Genomic DNA, 24979 nt, shown 5'->3' with positions numbered 1-24979 from the left:
GAAACACACAGCAGGCCCTGCTAAAGCAGCAGGGTCATAATAACTATTTCTAAGTCCAGGGGGGGCACCGTTGTTGCTGCTTTGGGTTTTTACTACAGAGACAAAGAGGTTACTTTAGATCAAACATAAATTACATGTCAGCATTTGTGGGCAGTGCATCATATGTCTGACATTGTTTCCTCAAAGGTCAATGAACCTAAATAACACCTTACCGCTGACAACATGCATGATGAAAATGTCATGTGACAGCCTTTGAGCAGTCAGCAAGTGGACCTCAGGAGAAAGGATCATTTTGAAACTGCAATGGTATTGCAATTAAGCATTTTTGTAGCATTTTGTGGTGTTTTTTTTTATTGCTCTTCCCCACATGAGTGGAACAGCATGTGATTACATTTGTGTTCACTCAGTATTGCAACAAATATCTCTTTGGTCACTGTGCTAAAGGGGCTGTTGAGAGTTAGCTTGAAACACTTAGATAAAGTTCTGGCTACGGGAAGCATGCTGGAGGGACAAACATGTCACACAGCTCAAATAATCTCTGTTGTGTTGGTGGTGAGAGTGCAGTCAGGATGTACAGTATCACCTTTAGGCAGCAGGAAGAGAAACAAGGATGCCGTGACATCTGACACGTTTCTTGATCTGTATCCAGAAATCAGGATATCTACAGTATCTGTCTGTTGAAACAGTGCTTCTTACCCTCATATGGATGGACACTTCAGGTATCATTTAGTAGACAGGTTGATATTTTTAGTGAAATTTTTCTAAAATGTTAATGTACTGAAAAAGTGCAATACATCCGGAATCTCATTAAGTATTTAAATTAAAGCTTTTAAATTTAAAAAAATAGCTGTTGCAGTGTTTTTCCATTTATAATTATATTCATCATTCATCAAATTGTACTCTCCATTGTATTGCAGTAAATCTAAATTACTATACTGCAAAACATTATCATGTCACAAACTAAGACAATGTAACATTGTGTCCTTGACATTTGCAAATATGCTATTTACACACCTAACAAATTACAATCTACTGGTGATGATGTAATATATCAGAATAATATGTTTGGTAAGGTTGCAATATTCCTGATTGACACTCTAGTTTGCTCAAAACACAGCATGGAAAAAACAAAATATCTGACGGTGAAAACACTTAACTTGACTCATCTCCAATCAAACTCTTACCTTCAGCAGCCATACATGAAGAGACTAAACCATCAATGTCTGTGATCGTTTAAATTCTACAAGTGCATGTGACGTTGGGGTCCACTTCCTCATAACCATAACCACGATACGAAACTCAACACCCACTTAAAATCTTATAACAGTTCCACATTTTTTGTGCTGAGTCTCCAGCACTAAAACAGACAGCATGTGACTTCCGGTGGAAGTGGGACAACAGGGTTGCATGAAGGCTGAGCAGAGTGGATGGAGCTTGCACAAGTGGATGTGTAGTTAAGAGTTGGCATGAACAGATGTCGGTGTCGAATTAAAAGCCCTGGAGAATGTTGCAGAATGAGTGAACTGGAAAAGAATAAAATTAACCTGAGCAACGTGTCACGCAACTGTTCCATACGATCCAAAAGTTGTGGGAGTGCACACACACGCGCATACATACACACATACACACACACAGAAAACGGCAAGAGCTTGGATTCAATGGCACACGTGAGAAGTTACATCACCACTAAATGAACTACACTGCAACCTTCTCCCCGGGCCAGGGTCAGATCACTGAGTGCATGCAGTTGTGTCTTGCCATCATGGCCTCCTTCTTCTCCTAACCCTCCCTCTCTCCTTCTTTTCCTCTTAACATGTATTGCCCCATTTTTCTGGAACCAGCACACAAGGACTACAGTTATATTTTAGAGCGGTTGCAGAAATCCAAATACCCATATCCTCCGCTTGAAGAGAGCCATTTATAAGACCAAAAATTACTGCAGGGAGTTTGTAGCAGTACTTCTTCTTTCTCATTAGAAGCAAATTCTTGGCAAACCTAATGGCATTTTAATGAGTTTGGCGATCCAAGAGGGTTTATTTTATTGCTTGTCCAGTAAGTTTCAATTTCCCATACCAATTAATAAAAAAAAATGGATGACACTAAGAAACAAGGGCTCGTCATTTTAAGCAATGGCCTTTCATATAATTTAAGTGGAATCTCGATATGACTCCTTTTTCTCATCGTATCACTATGGCTCAAGTCTCATAATGTGCTGTATTAGCGCATACTTAACCATATTAGGAGCCATAATCTCTTACTGCCGGCTTTCCAAACAAATCTTACTTAAGCCTAACCACAGCTACTGAGCCAGTGAAAATTATTTTACCCCTCACAATCGCAAATGTGACAGAAAAACTATTCAGGCATGCATTATAGCGGTAAAAATTCACTGACCCAAGAATAAACACAGCTATCAACTAAGCCATTGAGAGAAGCAGGAAGATAAACAAACCTTATATCATTGTCTGGTTTTAGTGAGAGCAGGTCTGTCTGTCTAATCGACTGTAGTCTAGAAGACTCTGACACTCCTCACTGGGCAGGGAGGGTCTCAGGTTTGAGGGGGGAGCAAGGGCTATTCCTGTACTCCCATCCGCCCCCCAGCCCCCACCCGCTATCATATCTCACTCCTTCCATACTTCAACCCTCCCTGAACTCCGATCCACTACAAACTGTAAATCCTGGTGTATTTAGCATTGATGAAAAGGGAACAGGGCCAGATACAGTCTGATGTTGGTAATCAGATTCAACACATCTGACATAGTGGTAACAGAAAACCTGGTGGTGTTTGTTGTTGTGTTTTGTAAAATCCAGCTGAGAGAGTAAAAAAAAATGGCTGAACTACAAAATGTTATTCCAAAAGGAGGTTATTCTGTTGCTCTTTATGACATTTCTCCCTTATTCCCCTTTTATTTGAATTGAGAATCTAAGGATAGAGGTTTTCATGTTGTATAGATTGTAAAGCCCTTCAAGGAAAATCAACTATTTTTACAATCAATTAATCGTTTTAGCCATTTTTTAATGTTCTGGTTTCAGCTTCTCAAATGTCATAATTTCATGCTTTTCTATGTCATGCATGATAGTAAACTGATTATCTTTGGGTTTTGGACCATTGGTCAGACAAAACAGGACATCTAACATTTTATAGATCAAGCCATTAATCAATTCATTGAGAAAATAATCTACACATTAATCGATAATCTAACTAATCATTAGATGCAGTTGCAGATTTTGGGCTATATAAAATGGACTTTACTTATTCCAACAACGGAGCTGTTGGTATTCTTAACAACTATAAGATTATGTTTATGTATGAATTTAGAAATGTTTCTGCGTAAGAACTAAACACAAACTGATACAGCGTCTCTAAACCTGCAGCTCAGTGGCTCGTTTTAACTCGCCACACTGTGAAGTGATCTCATCTTTCATCACTCACTATCCAGGCCATTATAGATGACTGGCACTCTTGTCACATTGATCGTGCCAAAGCATGCAGGGCACAGATCGCTCTCTCCTGAGTGCTGCTGCGTCATGTAGCCCGCTCCGTCCCAACTACTTACATTGATCATAGCATTGGAAGTGATGCGGAAGAGGGTGGCTCGCTCGTTGACTGCCTTGATCTTCTCTCCTCCCTCCACGGGGACTTTCAGACCCTCGAGTTCACTCAGGGAACGCTGCAGGGCCGCCCCATGTTTGGCAATCAGGTCATTACATGTGCTCAGGTCATCGAGCTTGCTGACGAGTATCTTCAGGGTGCCCTGAATCTCGCTGCGGTCTGACTGGGAGGTGGGCTCCTCGTCTCCGGAGTCATCTGGAAGGGAGAGGTCAGAGGATATTTATTTAGAAAAGTTTTCATATTTAAGTGTATAGCAGCTTTATTGCAAAATATGCACACACCCAAACTTCCCAGGCAGACCTGTATCACAGATTACTCTTTATAGTCTCATAAAGGAAGACAAGAATGGTGTTAAATTAGTAAAGATAGGCAGCAATAGTGGCCGCAAAGTTATTTGCTTATCTCTATGTGTTGGTAAAGTAATGTTCATTAAATGATGGAACTGATGGAAAGTTAAAAAAAAAGATAGATGATAAAGATAAAAAAAGATTTGCTCCAACAATGAAATTAGATTTGATTGGACAGCCGTTAGTTTGATTTCGGTTTCCTTTGACACTAACACATACACTCAAGAAACACACTAAATACGACCACTCTGACTGCAGGAATCCTTGGATGCTTATCGAATGTAAAGGACATTTGAATACAAACAGCTCGTCCGTACCCATGAACCTTTGCTGTTGCAGCTGCCTTTCCCTATGATGTCACTAGAGGGAGGTTACTCGAGGTTACACAGAACATACGAGAACAGTGTTGCAGCGTCAGCTCTACATTACACACACATATGAGCACGTTCACTGCAAGCACCGATGCGCACACACACACACACACACGCGCACACACACACACACACACACACACACACACACACACACACAGAAAGATAGAAAGACAGAAATATACCAAGGGTAAGACCCGGATCCATAAACAGCCCACTCACATCATAAAGGGGACTGAACTAAAGTGAACATATACACAGCTTTCTAGAATAATAAATTCTATTATGAAAGTCTTTTTATAGCAAAACACCAGGAAACTCACATGACATATTTATACACTTCCGTATCAAATCTGAATTCATACAAGATAATATTTCCCAAAATAAAATCATAAATCAAAACAAACCCATATGGGCTGAGATAAGTTAAAAGAACACAGATCCAGCTTCAATGTTGGAGTCTGAGCTTCAAGAACAAGAGAAGGAAGAATGAGGAGGAGCAGGAGGATAAGGAGAAGGAGAAAAAGTAGAAAAGGAGACTTTGTTTATTCCAACAGGGAAAGTATATTTCTGTAACAGTGAGGTTTAAGGTTGGAGTGCAGGGAGAGCAACCCTACTGACCCTCTAATGCTCTAATGTCTGTAAATGTAATGTTTTTGCTGTCTTCCACACTCGGGCATGCAAAGCATGCTTTGTCACATTGAAAAGGTCTGTTATGTAGCTGATAGGAAAGATTGTCACAGTCTTCATAAGAGGCTGCACTACAGCAACACTTTCAGTGAAGAACATGGCAGCTGGCTGTGACCTCGCAGTGTCAAGCCAATTTACACCACCCAAGTATGACATGGATATCAGCCTGAGGGATGTGGCAGCGTGAGGACCACAACATGTAACAACAATATACTGAGTTCAAGTTTGAACGGGACCTTTGTCAACGTCCAGCTCACAGAGACAAATGTTTACATAGAGTTGAGTATATTTTATGCATCATATCCATTCATAATGTTCAAATCACACTTTTTTCAAAATGTTTTTGATAAATGTAACGGAAGAAAAGTATGAAAAAGTTCTTGTAAGTTAAGTGAGTAACCTTATTGAGTCCATTTAAAGAATTCACCATTTCAAAGCTTTTCAACAGTTTTTGACTTAAAGTAACTGGTAAAAGCAACCTTCACAGCATTAACAGTGGAGCCCGACATATACAGTACCAGACAAAAGTTTGGATTTTTTTAAATATAATAATTTTTGTGGCATATTTATACCAATATCACTATTTGAGAGTTAAAAAAATTCAGATAATTAATCACTGATATTATTTTTTTAACTTTTTAATGATAAAGTTATTAAAGCTGCATTAGTTAATTTTTTGGGCCACTTGGGGGCAGCGTAAAACACTGAAAACACAATATTAACATATAATCGCCTGGTTGTTACGTAAAATATGTTAACAAACAGTTGACAAACAGCATTAGCAGTCATTTGTGTTTGTCTAACTGACAAATTGAAGTCCAATATTTAGTCTCCTTTCGGCTCTGTGTTGATCTCCACCGACTCCTGAGGGAAACATCTGTCTCTTTAGCTACTAAATGCTCTGCTATGTTCACCAGCAAGTCGCTAACTCTGTCTGTCTGCCGTTTGGTGCTGGGAAGGTAATGTACAGTAGGATTTTTAAGCTTTTTTGCTGAAAATGGCTTCCCGCTGCTTGAAAGGGGGTTTATGACAGCAGAGTTGTGGGCTGTAAAACCAAAACAATCAAATCATAATTGTCTGTGAGTTTGTCACTAGAAGCAACTCATTACATTACATGCAGTTAGATTAATTGTTTATATAAAAGTTATTGACTAGTGCAGCTTTAAAGAATTGTGTCCAAGATATTTAGAGTGGGATCATTTGTACTTGACAAATAAACTTGTCAGTGCTCTCTGGTGAACAAATTTTTTTAAAATTACTTCATAAAGTTTATTCCGTCTTTCTGTACTGCAAACGTATAGTTACTTATCAGCTGACATCAATACTGACAGAGATGTGATTAGCTGAAGTCGGTGGATAATAATGGCCATGCGGATATATTGGTCAGGCTATAATCAACAACGAAGATTACAAATATGTCCACAAAGCCTATGTAAGCATTTAATGCATAGATGAAGGTCAAGATCTCTTGTCTTAAGGAAAAGAGAACTGAGGGAAGTGGGGGCAGAAAGAAGGAAGCCAGAGGAGGAGTGAAAGAGAGGCAAAGAAAAACTGTCTCACCATATCTGCATTCCTTGGAATCCATTTTCATTTAAAGGTAACCAAAGTTCAGCCAGAAAGACGCAGCATACACACAGGCTGCTGATCGCTAGCCTCTGAATTAATGTGTGAACATGTTGAATAGGATTTCAAAAAGACGCTGTCTGGCCATTAAAAGGGACAGACAAAAGCTAAACAGTCCAGCCAAAGGTCAACCCAGTAGTCCTACAGTGCCAACAAAACCTGGATCAGAAAATTTCACCAGCATCCACCCACCACCAGCCAGCAACAGAGCGGGAATCAAATTACACAGAATTTCAATAAAGTTACTGCAGAGAAGATAAAAAAAGCTGACAATGTCAAGTCAGAAAATTGACCAGAGTCTGCGTCGTGAGACCTGCAGCTACAGTGCAAAGGAAGGAAAGAGACAGTGAAAGAGGTGGGTGAAAAAGTCAAAGAGCAAGTACAGAGAGAGTTAATGGAATAAGCCTGAAACTGATAAAGTGTGACCACAGCAGAACAGCTTTAAAGGTGCAGTGTGTAGGATTTAATGGCATCTAGCAGTGAGGTTGCAGATGGCAACCAGCTGAATGCAAAATGCAAAAGGCCCTCTCTAGAGCCAGTGTTTGGTTTGTCCATTCTGGGCTACTGTAGAAACATGGCGGTGCTCAATGGGAGACAACCCGCTCCCTCTGTAGATATACAGGACTCATTCTAAGCTAACGAAAAAACACAATGATTCTTATTTTCAGGTGATTATACACTAATCAAAACATACTTATGAATATTATATTCCAGTTCTGCCAAGTCCGTTCAGCTAGATGCCACTAAATTCTACACACTGCACCTTTAAACTGATAAGTTAGTTTGTGAGTTAGTGTGGTTTTAAACTTCCTCCCACGTGGCAACAACGAGCCTGATGCAAATCACAATTAAGAAAATGTCAACATTTTTTATTTTATTTTTTATTTCACTGTTTTTTTAAAGGCGAAAATAAACAAAAAGCGGTGGCAAATCCTTTATGTTAAATAAAGACTGCAGACTGTTTTGAAGTCAATTTACTAGAATAAGGGTTGGATGTGTGGGCTTAACTTTTACATAATTTGAATTTGAACAGAATTGAAGGTGACAAATTATTAAAACCTTTAATTTTGACCTGTACTTTTTTAAAGCCAATTACTGTGACTTTTAAAAAGGCAAAAACACAGTGGTGAGATGCACCAGTGTTGCAAGTTGAATTTCTGGCACAACTTAACACCTACTTCCACAGTGCGTGAAGAAGGAAAGAAGTCTAAAGGGGTCAAGACACCCGCAAAACTTGTAGTATAAAGAACAACTTTAACAAAGAGCTTAAGAGTTAGAGATTTAGAACAACTTTAACAACTTTATTGTGAGACCAAAACGTTTCGCCATTGGTTGAAACACGTTGGTCTCCTATGAACATAGGTGACCAATCTGTAGTAACCGCCACTATGAAATCAACGCGTTTCACAAGCTGAAATGCGTTGATTTCATAATACAGTTCCTCCCCATTGTTGCACGTTCCCTCAAGGTCTAATCAGTCAGGGGTAATCTAGCAGGAGATTGTGTGTCACGCATGGACAAACAACTAATCAGTGAACAGTAAATCTGAAATGCCAGAAACCGGCAAGTTGGTCTTTCTGCAGCTTTCAGACACGACCCCTTTGGAGACAGCGATGGATAGGGCATTTCCTGGACCAAAGGGTGTTTTTTTGTTGAGTGTTGGTGAAGGACATAACAAATCCTGCCCTCAAGTTTCCTAAAACTGTGTCAGCTGTCAGGAGCGGATGAACAAACGAATAGGTGACAGATATAGGAACCACCAATAGGAAATCAAACAGAAACATGAGACCAGTATCTGTCCTGATGAAAAAAACAAGGTTACTGAATGGCAAGGGCACTACTGAGCTACTGTAAATACTATCACAATGCTATGCTTCACATTTACATCAGGAGTGTGAAATAGAGTCTGGATAATATCTGGATATGAAGTGTATACTGTAGGTGATGTAGGGGGCAAAACAAGAAGCACTGTCCCTTTTTCCAGCGTTAAATGATATATATACATTACAATTGGGAAGTTTGAAAATAAACTCATGACTAAGCAAAGACATTTGCTGGAGAACACTGCAGTGAAGCCTCGCTCTTATTATTCACCCTCATTCTGCCAATGAGTTCAGCAGCTCTTAGCAATGCCACTTAAAAATAAACTGTCACATGTACCACGGCATATTTGTTTAGAAGAAACTCTGCTTACAGCAGGTTGCTTGCAAAACTAATTCTCTTTCCTCAAACCTTTTTTTTTTTGTTTTAAAAATTAAATTACTCACAAAAATAGAAACGGAAAAAGAAAAAGTACACAATTCTGACAAATAATCAACAAACAAGTAAGTCCTACATTTCTAACCCCGTCCGAACCGATTTACAAATCTAAACCAACCCTTTACTAACGCAGCCCTCAAACAATATCAGTCATAAACACTATTGCCATCCTTCAATTTTCACTGTACTTTCATCTTACAGCTAAGGTAACCTTCGATGTAAATACTGTACAGGAGCACTGACAGAAAAAGAAGACAACAATTAAGTCAGAAAATATTTTTCCCTTCTTCCCCTTTTTTTCTTTCTTTTCTTCCTTTTTTCTTTTTCTTCTTTCTTCATACCTCAAGAACACTATCCACTGACACAAGCACAGATTTTGGCTACCAGCTCCTTCAACGACAAGGAGAAACCAGGACACAAAGCTTTCTTCAACCATGTCCTTTCTACTCTGTCCTTTTGGCTTACTGAGCCAAATATAGCAACGATAAAATGTCAAGCACTACCAGATAAGTCTGAAGACGGGACATGTAAACCTTTCAAGATGCCTCCACATATGCTATCAACTGTATATCACCGATGTAGAATAAAAACTGAAGAGTGGGTTTTACACCAAACATATGTCGTATCTATGCTGTCTGTGCGTCAGTGCCGAGGCTCGCCCCCTCAAATCTCCAGCTCCTTCCTTCACAACAACAGATGCAGATGGATGGCTCTCTGTAGCGAAGTCGACACCATGAGGCAAGGCCAGGAGCCCATTACAACGCCAGTCATGCCTCAAGGGCAGACTCCCTCCCCCCATCCCCCACAGTCCACCACCTCCCGACAGAAATGCATGTCTGTTTCCTGTTCCTACCGTGTCTCTACCACATCCTCCTCAGAGGATGATAATATAATTTAAGCAAATATCGATGTCATCATATCCTAACAACCCGACATGTAAACACACACATCACATGTAGCTTCTTTGCCCTTCACTCCTCCCATTGTGTCCACCTTAGTGTTGAGCACAAAAGAGCGAGGGAAAGACATAAAAAGCAGAAGAAATAGGCGGTGGGAAAATGTAATTGGGAGAGCAGTGCTATGCTACCCCACTGTCAGGGCTCGTCTCTCTGCTCGTCCCTGAGGACAGGCTGTCAGATCAGTGGAGCCAGGCCTCCGGCAGATAAGACGTCACCCTGTGGCAGAAAGACATGCACGCCAACCAGCCAAGCACATGGGAGAAATGTACTGCCCCTTTGAATTAAAGACGGTATTTAAACGTAGCGAAAGGCCTAATCAAAGAGGAAACTAGTGTCAGAAATTCTGCAATGTATATTTTTAGCATGGAGATTACTTATATTACATGTGGTTATTACAGTCTTAATGTATTTTTTTTTACCAGTAAGTCACTGTCACTGCTGTGAACTGTGGAGCAAATTAACATTGCAGTTGTGTCTATACAGAACCTCAGTGCAATCAAACTTTGTGATGGTTTACAGTGTAAGTCCTATAAATTCTGTCTGTTCTTCAATTAGAAAAAAACTGCCTTAATTTGCCTACATTTTTCTTTACACAGAACTACTCTCTGGATACTGAAAACATGATGGTGTTTCAAAAGAAATTAAAGCTGCAAGCAGTGTTGAATGGGCCTTCGCACCTTTGTGCATGTCAGGCCGCAGAGCAGTCGAAGGGCTTCTGTCACGAGCATGTAGATGTCTTCAGACCCGGGCTGTTCTCAGACAGTGCAAGAAGGAGATAAACATCACTTCCTTTGTCCACTGTTTTGCCCGCTGCTGGGGCTGCTTTGCTGCAATTTTGTAGGGGGCGCTATTCAGCCAGTTTGCATCATTGACTGAATATTGTCATGAGGACGTGTTCAGGCCGGGACTCTTATCAAACATGCAAAGTTTGGGGCAGACTGGAGCATTTGCCCTAAAGTTATAGCAATTTCCTCTGTCATGGCAAAACATCAAAACTCAAGGCCACGCCACGGCCACACCCTTCAACGATAGCTAAATTATAGCATATTACCGCCACCCTCCACTTCGGACTGCAGACCAAATATTAAATCCTACACATCAATCCTGTCTGTCTAATAAACTCAAAAAAAAAAAAAACTGCTACTCCACCCACTTGGCAGGTTCATTAAAGTTTTAATGCTGAGCTCTAGTGGAACTCTAGTCCTCCTGAGTTTTTCCATCATATATTGTCTTTTTTGATCATACTTAGTACAATCTATGCTTGCATGTGTAATAGTTTCCTCAGCCAAGTGGGAAAAAATATGTGCATATATCGGCAATCGCCAAAAATGATTAAATAACCGTGATGTCAATATTGAGCAAAAATAATTGTGATTATGCTTTTTGCCATAATCAAGCACCCCTAAAGAGAACATAAATTTTGATTTTTGAATTTTGATTGATACACACACACACAAAACATTTTAATATGTATGTGATAAATTGTTGTCTTTAATAAACAGTTACTTGAACATTGTTCAGTGTGCTCCTAAATTTCTGTGTGTGCTCCTAATTTTTTTCATTTAGGAACACATGTACTCCTCGACAAAAAAGTAAGCATTGAACACTGCTGACAGATGTGTAGAGACAATAAGTAACTGTAGCTGGACACAGAAAAATACTCATATATTTGAATGGAGAGTGTGAGCGAACCGCTAGGTGCTTGGGCCCTAATAAAGGAAAAACTGTAGTACAGAGCTACAAATTTTAGTTTTGATTTTATTTTTCTGCAGCACTTTATCACAAAACTGTCACTCTCACTCCATTTTTTCCCTTCCCCTCATAGGTCATCCCCACTACTGAATTATACATATAAGACTCATAATTACTGTAAAATAAAAGATACCAAACTTCATACACAGTTTGTATATAATGTACTGTATGTATATAGACCTTTCTGCTGTATCCTTCAAAAATGAGCTGCATTTAACGGTGACACCCATCCCCCCACTTTCTTCCCTCCTCCTCCCTCTCTGGCTTGACTTTGGCCAAATCTTACATCATGATAAAAATCATATTTTAGTAGGAATTTTCGTCGCAAATCCATTGATACAGGTTTGAAAGTCGTCTGACTTATAGTTTAGACGTCAGACGCCCCAGTTTGGCACAAAGTCCATGCCCTGAGATTACCTCCTCATTGGTTTACATTGTAAGGTGCGATGTGGCACTCCAACTTTCAGGGCTTACAAAATCTAAACCGTTCAAGTTATTACAAAGTTTTTAATAACTTAAGTAGAATATTATCCTTACATTTTTATTTTTTGACCAAATCTCACACCACTTATTTGTGAATTTTCACAGTGGATCTTCGTCAGTGTGAATGATCCGTAAATATTGATCATTTTATGATTCATGATAACACATTAGCTGCCAGTTTATTAGGTACACTGAGACAACATTAATGCAGTCTAATCCAACAACTTTTCAATAAATTCTACCTTCATGAAGGTAACAATGTTGAGTTTATGTTGAAACTGTTTATACTGATTTATAACAATGGGAGTAAGCTGAGAAGTGTTTCTAATATTCATATATTATTCATATTATTCCTAGTAGAGCCCAAATCGGCCTATCACAGATATATCGGATTGACATTCATGTTGTTTAATATGCACCAATATTTTTTTTATGTCTTAAGGTTATAGGTATGAGCAGCATTTGATGTAAATTTGATCCTTTTTCTTAATTCAAGTTTAATATATATGTACGTATGTTTTTTGGTTGTTTTTTTATTTATAGCTTTTTATAATTATTAAATTCCCAGTGAAGTTTACTGTTTCAGTGCACTGATGAAATTTTATACAATAGCGTTTTTTTGTTAAACTGTAAAATATCACGCCTCCATTACATATCTCTGTCAAGTGTTTGATAACCACATTTGAGAGATCGGATTTTTTTTTTACTTCCTAATATCAGAATCAGCCCCAAAAATCCAGCATCAGTCAGGCCCTAATTTCTAGTATTATATATATCCCCTTTGATATCAGTGGGATGGACAAATTATTAGAAACACCCTGATTTCAACAAAACCTGTACATTATAACTTCATGATGGTAGGATTTGCTGCAGTGGTGTACCTGAAAACATGCAACTGAGCAATAATAATATACTATATAATATTACACAATATAATAAGGCACTTTCTTATTATTTGACTTTAACCACATTGTGACCACCCTCTCTGGACAGACTCAGTGGGCGGAGTTGGGTCGTCAGGAGGATTCAGCTCACATGGACTGCCCAGCTTCCACATATGCTGGAGGCAGTCAGTCATTTGCCCTCTCCCCTCTGGCTTCCACTATGTTGATTGTGGTTGTATTTAGTTTCATTTATATTTAAGTTATGCACAATAAATCTATTTTTAGTATCAACTCATGTGTGGTCTCCCCTCCTTTGTCCAGTCTTGAGTCAGGTTGTGACACACATGTACACCACATCACTAATTTCATTGCTCAAGGGTCCACATTATTTTTGCTTTTACATGGAAAAGAAACATTGTGATATATACAGTGTGAGAATGGAAATAATCCTTATAATTACCATTATCAAACAAAGACCATTGTATTTTTAGCACAGAAAGAGATACCTGCAGTTGGAAAAAAAACCTTTCAGCACCGACAGCAAAGAGAGAATGAGATGACGAGAGAGTGAGATGTTTTGCGGCTGACCGTTTTAATAGAGTGTGCCCGAGAAAGAGAAAAATATATGAGAAGTACATTTGAAAAAAAAAAAACAGAAGAGAGAACACAGCTAGATGAGAGCAGATGTGTTTCAGGGAAAAGGAGTGTAATCATGGCCAGTAATTGCTAACTGGCTCCATACCTCCCCTGAGATGCATCACAAGGAGACAAACAGAGGAGACAGCAGGTTAAACCCAGTAACACAGAGCTCAGCTCTCCAAAAGCAAATGAGAAACTGTGCAGTGCAACTCATCACTGTCCCCAAAGCTCTGCAGTACAGCTCTGGCAGTGTATCCAATCGAACACTCTCAGAAAGCAGCAAACAACAAAAGAAAGAAGATTAACAGAAAACTGGAGCAACTAAGCAATGACTTTTAATTCAGAAACATTTTAGATAGACAAAACATAAAACAATCAGTCTGCTGATGACTAAACAGTCGATTTTTATTCTAGCACATTTTATAAATTCCCAGCTGGTGCATCAAACCCGTGAGAGGCGAATGGCTCTTGCTTACTGCATAACTCCTACAGTTTGAAGGTTGAGGTCATTAATTATCCTACAACCTCAGAATACTAACTGAGCTCATGCACACAAGTCTGGTCACTGTGACAGGATTTCCAGGATATTACTGCAGTAATAAAAAAAAAAGTTTGCTCCTGTCGAGAGACAATGAATCACAAGCAAAATGTGAAGCCTGTGTTTACCATTTGAAACAGTCTGCAGCCATCTCTTCATTGGCTGTCTGATCAACACTACATTTACAATACATTTTTCATCATTGAACGGCAAGGAGCTTAATTAAAACCCATGTATGCAAGACATTAACTGAATGCATGCTCACACACATACACGCTTCATTTACACGCACGTGAACAGCTGCTCGGGCTGTGAGGAGTCTGTTCACAGTGCTTCATGTAAAACAGCGCTTATATATATTTTAAAAACAGAAATATTAATGCTTTTGACAGACTGCTCTTATTTACAGATGTACATTATTTTATATCAAGTGCAAATCTGCGATGTAGTGTAATTTTAAAGTAGCCGCTCATTAGCAAATACATACAAACAAACATGACGCAGTGATACATGGTTGAGATGCAGTATTATTGACTCTCTCCGCTGTGTGACGTGTAAGGTTCACGCACCGATTCCTTGTTGAATACTAGCAGCAGACAGCATAATCCTACTCAATATATTTATTTAAGCACTAGAGTTGAGGGAAATGATGATATATACTGTGAGAAACTTGTCAACAGTCAAAGGCTTTGGGATAATGTTTATGTCAAGGTGGCTCTTTTTAAAATATCTCTGGCTGTATTGAATTCATTCTGAGCAATACTGATATATATATATATATATATATATATATATATATATATATATATATATATATATATATATATATATGATGAGGATTGCTTTATGGCAGTTATGGATTTTATATTGCATAATACATTTTGCAGTTATGTGATGAAGAGCCTTGATTGGTCAGGCACTGGACTAGCCAAAATAGTCACACTGTCTGCGTGTTGACTTCCTGAAAAATTGTACATACTACAATATAACAATATCTACAACAATACTGCATTTTGAAATTACATATACACGGTAGATAATTTTATCCATTTTGCCCACTCCTACTAAATATAGCAATAACAACTCAAACTCAACAAAACTTGCCATGCGATTGATAAGAAGTCACTGGTGAGTTACTGTTACTGTCACTCGTTGAACACCCCAATAATGTAAAAAGATTCAGCAAGATCTACGAGTCAGTAACTCCAGAACACAGCAAGATTGTGATCCATCATGCTACTTGTCCCAGTGCCAGCGCTGCAAGAACCCATGAAGGTGGCCATCAACCAGAGCAGAGGTGACTGCCGGTGGGAGAAGTGTCTCTAAAGTACTCTTAAGTTATGTGCATTAATATTTGAATAATCAAAAATGATGATGTCAAAGCTGGCTGACCCTGTGCTCTGACCCTTCTTAAAAAATGCAAACAACTATGTGTATTCTTGATGAAAGAGAAATTAAAGTGAAATGTTGAGTTTTATTATTTTCTTCTTCTCATGGAGCAGTCTGACATACTTCACTAAGAACTGATTATCAAAGTGATGTGGAATCTCACATGACGGTGCGGCTCCAGAGGTTTAAAATGTCAACAGACCGCTCGTCATAATTGAATTCATTATAGCAGCCGGAGTACACCAAGAACTTTCCACCGGGTATGAGAACATTTCATTGTCCGACTGCAGATTCAACTGATTATCAATGATTCACCGTCCAGTTTAATAAATACAATGTTTTCATAATCAGAACCTCATGCTTTCATTAAAAAATAGATAAGAAAGGAGTGATGTGTATTAGGCCACAGACTGTGGTACATGGGAAAAAGTGATGCAAATAGCAGACATTTTCTGTGGTTGCTTTACTTGTGTTGTGATAATGTTTACAGTACATGTAGTCAAAATTATAGTATAAATACATGTATGCTGACAGCCCTTTCACAACTGCATCATCATTTAATTAGATGGATGTTACAACATGTTTTAAATGCTTATCTGATAGTAGTCAGGTGCCCAAATGAACGTTGCCATGTTTTGTTTTGTTTTTTGCTATAATCATTCCTCCTGTACATACCGGCCATTAAGAGAGCCCTTCATAATGCACTTACAATGTCAGTGATGGAGGACAAAGCCCTCCTTCTGTGCAAAAATGTATTGAAACATTTATCAGAAGATATAAATGAAGCACCAGTTGTCCAAAATTTCATTCATTCAAATTTTTTTCAAAGTAAGTGTCTTTTTAGTGCCAAATTCCCTCTTTTTGTTACGACCCTTCCACTGCAGCTGAATAGTTGAGACACAAACAGGACATTTTTTTACTAAAAAGACTAATTGTGGAAGATATCTGCTTTATTTGACAAGCTCAGACAGCCGAAGTGAGCAAAGCATGTTTCGATGTTCATTTGGAATATTGTTTTAAGACATACTTCAAAAATTGTGAACCTGCCCTTTAAGCACTTTTTTCTCTTGTAGCTTTTATTCTGCTTTCTATTTTTATCTTTCTCAAATTCCACATCCTGCCTAAAACTGGAGCACTGCATTGAGGACACTGACGATGACATGACTGACAGGAGGACATGATTGTTGGGTATGAGTTCTCTGTCAAGGGGAGCTGCAACATTGTGAGGCATCTTATTATTCAGGCCATTTTATTTGTTATGTTTTTCAGCAGAGGCCTGCCAATTTAGGGAGCTAACGTGGCTTCTACTGACCGTTTAACCAAGTAATTTACTTTAAACCATGTCTGACCAACAATTGGACTTTATTTTGAATGGTACCAACAAAGGTTGATTTATTTGCTCGGTAAAGACAGCGGGCTCATATTTAGATAAATATTTCTTAATTAATAATTTAGTTTATCTTTATGTGCCTTTAGTTTATAGTTTATCTTCATTAGTTTTTTCACAAGAACAACACAATTGTATCTTTGACTATTAGCTTAGAGCACCAAATCTATAAGCATGTTCAGATGAAGCATTTCAGAAAACATCTAGTACTAGTTTGTTGTAGTGTGGTTCGGAGCTCTGTTGTATTCGTTCTGCCTCAGGTTCTTTGTGTAACTTTTACATCCTAACATTCACATTAAGGAGAGTGCGCCGACAGTGAAAAGTCTTAAAACAACATGGCCTATACTACCTATGCCAAACTCATTTCAGTGAACAAACAGACAAAGTGAGGAGACAGAGAGCCCAGGGCTTCAGAACACAGCTGCTCAACTCAACATTGTCTAACTCTGCCACAGGCAAGGAAACGATGGATGAAGTGAGAGAGGTGGAAAGACAGAATGGGGAGAGACAGTGAGAGGAAAATGTGAAAGCTAACACATTTTGACATTGTGCCTCAACTAGTACACTGTAGAAGATGCTATTAACCTGCCATGAGCAGTAATAGAATATTTATTTGTTAAGTGTGAAACCCTTTAGGTGCTCGACATGTCATACAAGGTAATTTTGCTTGTGGATGGACAGTGCAAAAATCCTATTAATCTGTACTTCTTGTACTCAGCACCTCACTATGTTATATGAACAAATAAAACCTGTCCTGTCGTCACACTTGCGCACAAAAACAGGTTCTAGGACCCTGCGATATGCAGCGCGCCACATTTTACAGTTTATGATGGTGCAATGAACTCTCCACACATAATAAGCATACACAGATGCACGTTGCCAACACAACATGCGGGCCTGGCAGCGTCCGACTCATCCATATGCAAATGTGAGGTGGAGCAGGCGCAAAGGAGAGCGAGGAAATGAGTCTGAGTGAAAGCAGCATGGGAGAAAGAAAAGAAAGGAAAAGAGACTGCATGCAGCGAGAGAGCATAGGCTGCTCTTTTGACTATGTGAGGTGCTGCAATGTTGAAGGAGGCTGCAGAAATCTGAGCATCCATGGCGACAGATGACAGATGCTAGAGAGAGAGAGAGAGAGAGAGAGAGAGAGGAAGATGGATGGAGGAGTGACAGCGACCTCTCCGACAATACGATAAGGAGGAGATAGCAGGATGAGGAGGGTTTTCTCGTTGGACGGATGGAGAGGAGTGTGACAGCTCCGTGCTCCTGTGCTATAGCTTTAGCCATAGCTGTACTGACCCTGGTTGAGTTTACTCAGGCAGCCCGAGTTGCAGAGGGAGCGGACCGTCCCCGGCTCCCAGCAGCTCCGGCCCTTCATCCCACTCTCTGCAGGCCTGATCCCACTCCACGCACCCTGAGACGCAACGCTGCCGTGGGCCGCTACATAATCCCAGCGAGGGGGGGGCTGAGGCAGTGACTTTCCCTACTCAGCATTGCAGCATGCACACACATACATACATGCATACTCACAGACATACATACAGCGCACACACAGTGACGTGGGGAGCAATGCAGCCGCTCCCTCCTGCTATTCCTATCTCCTCTCCTGCATTGCTTCCCTGTCTTCCGTAAATACACACGCACTCGGCGTACACACATTCACAAAGCACAGCACATTTACAATTCTCCTCCACATGCTTCTCTCAGTGCAGTGCAGATTGGAGAAGGAGAGAGGGAGGGGAGGGAGAGAGTGAGTGAAGCAGAGAGGAGATAGGACTCAGCAGCCAGCAGTCATCTACACAACTCAGACCAGAATGCATTGCTTCCTCTCTGTAACCCCCCCATCTCCTGCTTTCGTAGCTTGACAGCAAAAGTCAGCTATTTTGGGAAAGCTAAATGGCAGAGATGGTGTTAAGTAAAGGCTATGTTCCTTAAAAAATGACACCGTGAGGAGCTTACTGTATGTATGACGAGGCATGAGGAATGGAAAGATTTCACATTGAGTTATGACATATTAAGTCAGGGTGGTGCAACTAGACCAAGGGCGAAAGGTCAAATAAAACAGTCATGTCCATTTCCTCTTCTACTGATTGATGTGTGTCTCCTCTGTTATCTTCTGTCAGAATCTCTCTACAGCACTGATCAGCAGCCCTGACAGACCATTTCAAACTGTGACCCCCCCACATTGAGGTCAATGTCACTGTCAAACAACCAATACAACACAGTTCATACTGTAGTCAGCCCTGGGCTGCAATAACTAGTTTCATTCCCTCCCTTTTCAACAAAGGTGATGGTTATGATTTCAGTATTACTGCCAGCGTACATGTCATACTGTACTGCAACTCAAGGTCACCTTGTCTCCTCCCCTTCAACTCACTGCGGGCTTCTGTTCAATTACACCATGTTGTTGGTCGGATCGGGCAATTATTCAATATATATACACATAATACATGATGTATATATATATATATATATATATATATATATATATATATATATATATATATATATATATATATATATATATATATATATGACAGAGAGAGAGAGAGAGCTAATCAACAGAAGGTTTGCTGCTTTTCTTTGACATCGATAATTGTAAACTGAATATTTTTTGGTTTTGGACTTTTGGAAAAAGGGCATTTTTTCACTATTTTTGACATTTCATATACGATTAACTGATTATTGGAAAAAATGCCAGATGAAATGATAATAAAAATAATTGCTAGCTGTTGCCCTAAATATATTTATTGATCATAATCACACTTTGCTGTATGATCGTGTTATTGTTTCATAAATTTCTGTTCTGTCCAAATTTATGATTCAGACCAAACTCTGATAAAAAGATAATAAAATTATTTACAGCACTTTTATTTTTATATGTGATGTATGTATTTAGATATATACGGATTTTTGACAATATCCTTATTAATATTCTGATAAAAATTACCCATATTGTGAATCTCTTGTAGTTACCTTACTCTTATTGCAGTTTCCAATACACAAATACTATCAATCACTTATTATTAAAGCTAAGGATATCTACAAAAACCAATGACACGTAATCATACATCCAACCAACCAGAGTAGAGAATCTTTAACTGATCATACTGTAATGAATCCAAACTTCTGAACCGTAAGCTAAGACGGGTGTTGACATGTAAGACACGTATTAAAAAATACTTCTCATTACATGTATCGTTATTGACACAAGTGTGACAGCTTTATGGATTATATAGTGGATCACGTCGCCCAGCCATACCCAGACCGAGTTGTAAGTGATCTGTGTGAAGTGTGTCTGAGTGCTCATGAGCCAGCTGTCTGCCCAGAGCATATATACGCCAGTAACTTTCTTTGGCTCCAAAGCAGTAATGGATTGGTAAACTTTGTTAACATGGTCTCTAAGGGCCTTCAATTTTTTTGTAATAAGGATATATGAATTTTTAAATCATGTTATGGCCACTGCCATGGTAGAAGCAACATGATTTCATTTGTGATTCAACACAAGATGACAGTCTGTGTCTAGTCTTTGGTTAAAACGGGTGAAAACAGTTTACATCTACACTATAAGTAATGTTACAAATATCTCTGGACCGTGGACAAAAGAAGAGCAAAGGCCATAACTGTTTAATGATACAGCAGCAATTCCCCCTTTCATGGGTGACAGCGTGGATAGAAAACACAAAAACTCCAACAGTGTACTTACTATCTTATTCACTTGATGACTGTAAGTGAACAAGCTGCTACAGTATCACATGAAGCTTGAAATATGTGATAGGTGAAATATGTGATAACAGTAAAAACAGGTAACAGGAAAGAGCTGTGGACTGTAAGTGAGGTTGAGGGAAACGCTGACGGGGAAAACTGTTGGACTGTAAATAAACAACATAGCCTAAATGCCCCGGGGCATTTTCGAGCAGGAATTGAAGCATGAAACCTCAATTAATTTCATACTTGACCTTCATCATTTCTGTTCTTCAATACAGTAAGTTTAACCATGTAGAAAGAAAACCAAATCTGGCTAGTGAGAACAGCAGGGTTTATATGATGTACAGTATCAACTCATTTTATCCACCGTCTTTAAAATACATCCTTTTTTTGGATGTGGTTTTAACTTTCAACTATTGCATAATTTGTCTACTATATCAATCATTTTGATTTCAATTGATCCTCCTTAATTTTGAGGAGGAAAATTACACTTTGAGCTGCATTTTGTGTATATGAAGTGCTACATAAATACAGTTTATTATAATTAGTTAGATGTTTAGATGTCATGTTTGTACAGTAAATAAAAAGCTACAGCAAGCAGCCGGTTAGCTTAGCTCAGCACAAATTTAGCTTCATATTTATAGAACAGACATGAAAGTGGTATTGATCTTCTCATCTCACTCTCAACAACAAAGTGAATAAGTGCATGTCCCAAAATGTCAAAGTGTAAACTGAAATGAATAAAGTTGCCTTTGGAAACACTAGAAATCCATGTATATCTGTTGCATTACAACTTTTAAAAATATCATAATTATTTAGTAGCAACACACATTTTATTTATAAAACGCCAAATCACAACAGAAGTCATCTCAGGGCACTTTTCACACAGAGGAAGTCTAAACCGCACTCTTTCATTTACAGAGAACCAACAATCCCCCATGAGCAAGCACTTGATGACAGCAGCAAGGAAAAACTCCCTTTTAACAGGAAGAAACCTTGAGAAAAAAAAAGCGGGCTCTTAGTATATATAAAGTATAAAGTACACATAAATTGCACATGTACAATATACATGAACATAATATAAATTACATATAAATTATTTTAGGAACTTTAGAATTTGAAAAGAAGTCAAATAATTACTGCACCATAATCTCCAAGTATAAGAATGTTATCATCTCCATGAAAGGTATCAAGTTTTTAAAAACATCTCTGGACTCTGGAGTGAAATCTAAGTTGCTCCAAATATCACATAATATTCTTTTAAAATCCCAAAGTTAAGCAGATATTCAGTCCCACATTTCCCTGTTTATTTGCTGGAGGAGAGACAGTTAAAGGCCAAACCATCGGAAAGACAAACTCAGAGAAAGAGAGTGTTTAAAGAGCACAAGTAACTGTCTCATTAAGGCTATTACTGCAAAAAGAACCGGGAACCCAAACACTCCCCACAGCCTGAATGTGAAAGTAGTGAGCTCATTAAAAGCAGTCAAACAGCTCAGTGCAAGAGAGAAAAACTGTTTTGTACTGGGAAAGAACAGGAAAGATGACATTTTAGAAGTGAGTCTGAGTTTGAGACCATTTAAAAGATTAGGTTATATCAGTTCCAGCTGCAGCAGCCATGTAAATGTTATTGAGCTGTGCCAAAAGATAGCATTATGCTAGAGACTGTGCTGCCCCCCTGTCACTCAAGACGACAGAAGACCACTTGTATGTAAGAACCAGAAAAACACAAACGACTGCAGTGAAACACAAGCTGAAACGGAGGTCTCCTAATGGACTGGCCCTCCTCCCGCAGCGGTAATAACCCGCTCATCCAAGGGAGTTGGGAGAACATTAATTAACCACAAATGTACAAGTTACGAGTGATTGCTTCCTGTGTCAGCCTGCACTAACTCCTAGTTGGGAGACCATGCATCAACTTGATGATTTTAATCACAAACAGACACAACACTTCATATCAACACCCGACAAAGCAGAGTGAAATTACAGACAACTCTCAATTCGCTTGGGCAATGAATCATCCAACCCTGCATGCACTTAATCATCGCTGACAAATAAGCCGAAGTCCAGGTAGCATCTTTGCATGGCAGCTGTTGCTGTTGGCACCCTGTAACATCAGCTTGTATGTTGTTGTATGCTCGTTTTTGTTGTTCTTGTGTGTATGTGTTCCTGTTTCTGTATCCATTTTCTCAGCTTTGTTTTGGCTGTATGTCCATGTGCATCTTCCTGAACATTGTTCTTGGAACTGTAAGAAGTGGAGGTACATTGAAAACCACAAGAAACAAGAGTCCTTATAGGCCTATGTGTAAACATACTTGGTCATAAAGCCGATTCTTATATAATATCCCACCTGACACAGACACACATACTCTTACAAAATTAAACTTAAACTATGCACACATACACCTACACTCAGCACTAGCCACTTTGTGCAGAACACCACAAACTGCTGCTACTGTAATTACTCATCCTGTGGATGACATATTACTTGCACATCTTTCAGCTCTATTTGCACTATATTTGTCTTATTTGCACCATACTTATTATAATTCTGTGCTTTGTTATAGTCCCCCCCCCCCCCCATACCCCGACCCACAGCTTAGCTTAACTTGTAAATATGTAAATTCTTAGTTCTTTTAGTATTTTGTTGTATCCTAGGATTTTTAAACCCTTGTTGTTGTGTTTTAGTACTTGTATAAACCAATACCTGGGTCTGAGAGAAACAGCATTTCCATCTTCTATATGTCCTGTGCATATGGCAGAATTGATAATAAAGTTGACTTTGAATTGCCTTGATCTCTACAGCAAATGCTGCCAATGGTGCAATTTTCACGATTGTAAAAGATAAAAATAAGATTTATGTCCTGAGTGAAGACCTTGCTTAAACATTGACAGCCTTACTTTTTTTTAAAGTATGTAAATTTTACATTAAGGAAGTGGCAAATCTTCTTTAAAAATAATAACCTCAACCAAATGTTTCCCATAGCTGCTGACCAGAGCTGCAGAAATGAGCGGTATTTTGAACCATTGCTCATTAAAAAATAGTTTCAGCTCAGTGATATTTGTGGGATGTCTTGCATGTACAGTTTAATAGGCTTCAGGTCATGACTCGGACTTTCCAAATAGCAGAATTTCACCAGTGAAAACCCCTCTGTGGGTAAGACTTGTTTCTGTGCTTGTGTGAGTCATTATCACATTGTGTGACCTGTAAGATTCACAAACAGCTACCGCTATATTAGATTAGAAAGTTATCAGCAGCTGCAAGTTGTCCAGATCAGACCATGACATCGGCTCCTTGAGGTTTTAAGAGCCATTTTGTAATCATACTTGTAGATAACAAACTCCTTTAGGGACTGTTAAATATGCTAAAATGTTTCTATTTGTTCCATTTACCTGCATGACTGTCAGCTGTTCAGGTTCAATGTTGTTGTAATGCAAACCTGAGGTGAAGTATACATTACAACAAAATGGACCACATCACTGTTGTAATGTATATACCTCATGTTGCAATGAGGTATTCGTGTTGTTGTAACGCATATCTGTCATTACATGGATCAAATCACCTGGCTTAAATTACACCTCCTTTCTTAGAAACTGTTCATAGGTTCACATACATGCTGTCTCGACTGTAAAGGTTTTTAATAAAACCTGAAAAAGAACAGTTCTTTGTCTGTTTTTTCTTGCATGTTTTTAACGATATAACGATGAAGATCAGATCAGGTTTCACAAACAATAATGATGGAAAATCAGGTCATTCTAAAGAGTTAAAATTACAATTCGTAAATAGTGCTTAAATGTAAAATTGTGTCCGTATAGACTTTGCTCAAAATATTGTGATAAACTTGTTCTATTATCAATATTATATGACATCCTCTCTATCACACCTACATTCTTCATGTCACCAACTCCAGAACCAGGCAGTCAATAAACAACCACAAACAACATCTATTTTTGTCTTTTATAAATCGCCAAAGATTCCATTACAGACAAGGTTTTATGAACAGAAAGAGTCTTTTCCAATCCAATGACCACTGCTGCCTGATGTTGTCTGCTACCAGCCCTGCTTCTGCTCTGCTGACAGAAAAGGAAGACAAAAAGAGCTAAAGGAAAGGAAAGAATGATGCAAAAACTGATTAATGTAAAGGAATCATTAGAAAAATCTTCTTCACCATCAATCAGAGACCACAGATCAGACCAATCTATCAAAATGGCTACAAAACAAACCATTCATTCTCACAGTGTATATCAATATCGTAGCTTCTAATGTTAAGCTCAACTAGTCTGTAATTGTTGTTTTCAGCAGAGCTAGCTGAAGAGGTTTGTACTCTTATTGTTCACAG

General features: G+C 38.8%; 1 protein-coding gene across 7 annotated transcripts in view; it reads right to left on the bottom strand.

Moving 5' to 3' along the window:
- The window catches only part of osbp2b (oxysterol binding protein 2b), a 55036-nt gene that overhangs the window by 15842 nt on the left and 14215 nt on the right, over positions 1-24979 (bottom strand). For 5 of the 7 annotated variants that reach the window (XM_067610234.1, XM_067610244.1, XM_067610219.1 and 2 more), the window contains one exon: positions 3558-3808. In XM_067610234.1, coding sequence (XP_067466335.1) covers positions 3558-3808 — 251 coding nt within the window. Of the gene's footprint in view, positions 1-1184; positions 1310-2452; positions 2576-3557; positions 3809-24979 lie in introns of those variants that run through there. The other 2 variants (XM_067610263.1, XM_067610271.1) reach the window with 2 other exon arrangements.

This window comes from Thunnus thynnus, chromosome 2, assembly GCF_963924715.1.
Source record: "Thunnus thynnus chromosome 2, fThuThy2.1, whole genome shotgun sequence".
Taxonomy (NCBI): domain Eukaryota; kingdom Metazoa; phylum Chordata; class Actinopteri; order Scombriformes; family Scombridae; genus Thunnus; species Thunnus thynnus.
This window is presented reverse-complemented; position numbering and strand designations above follow the sequence as displayed.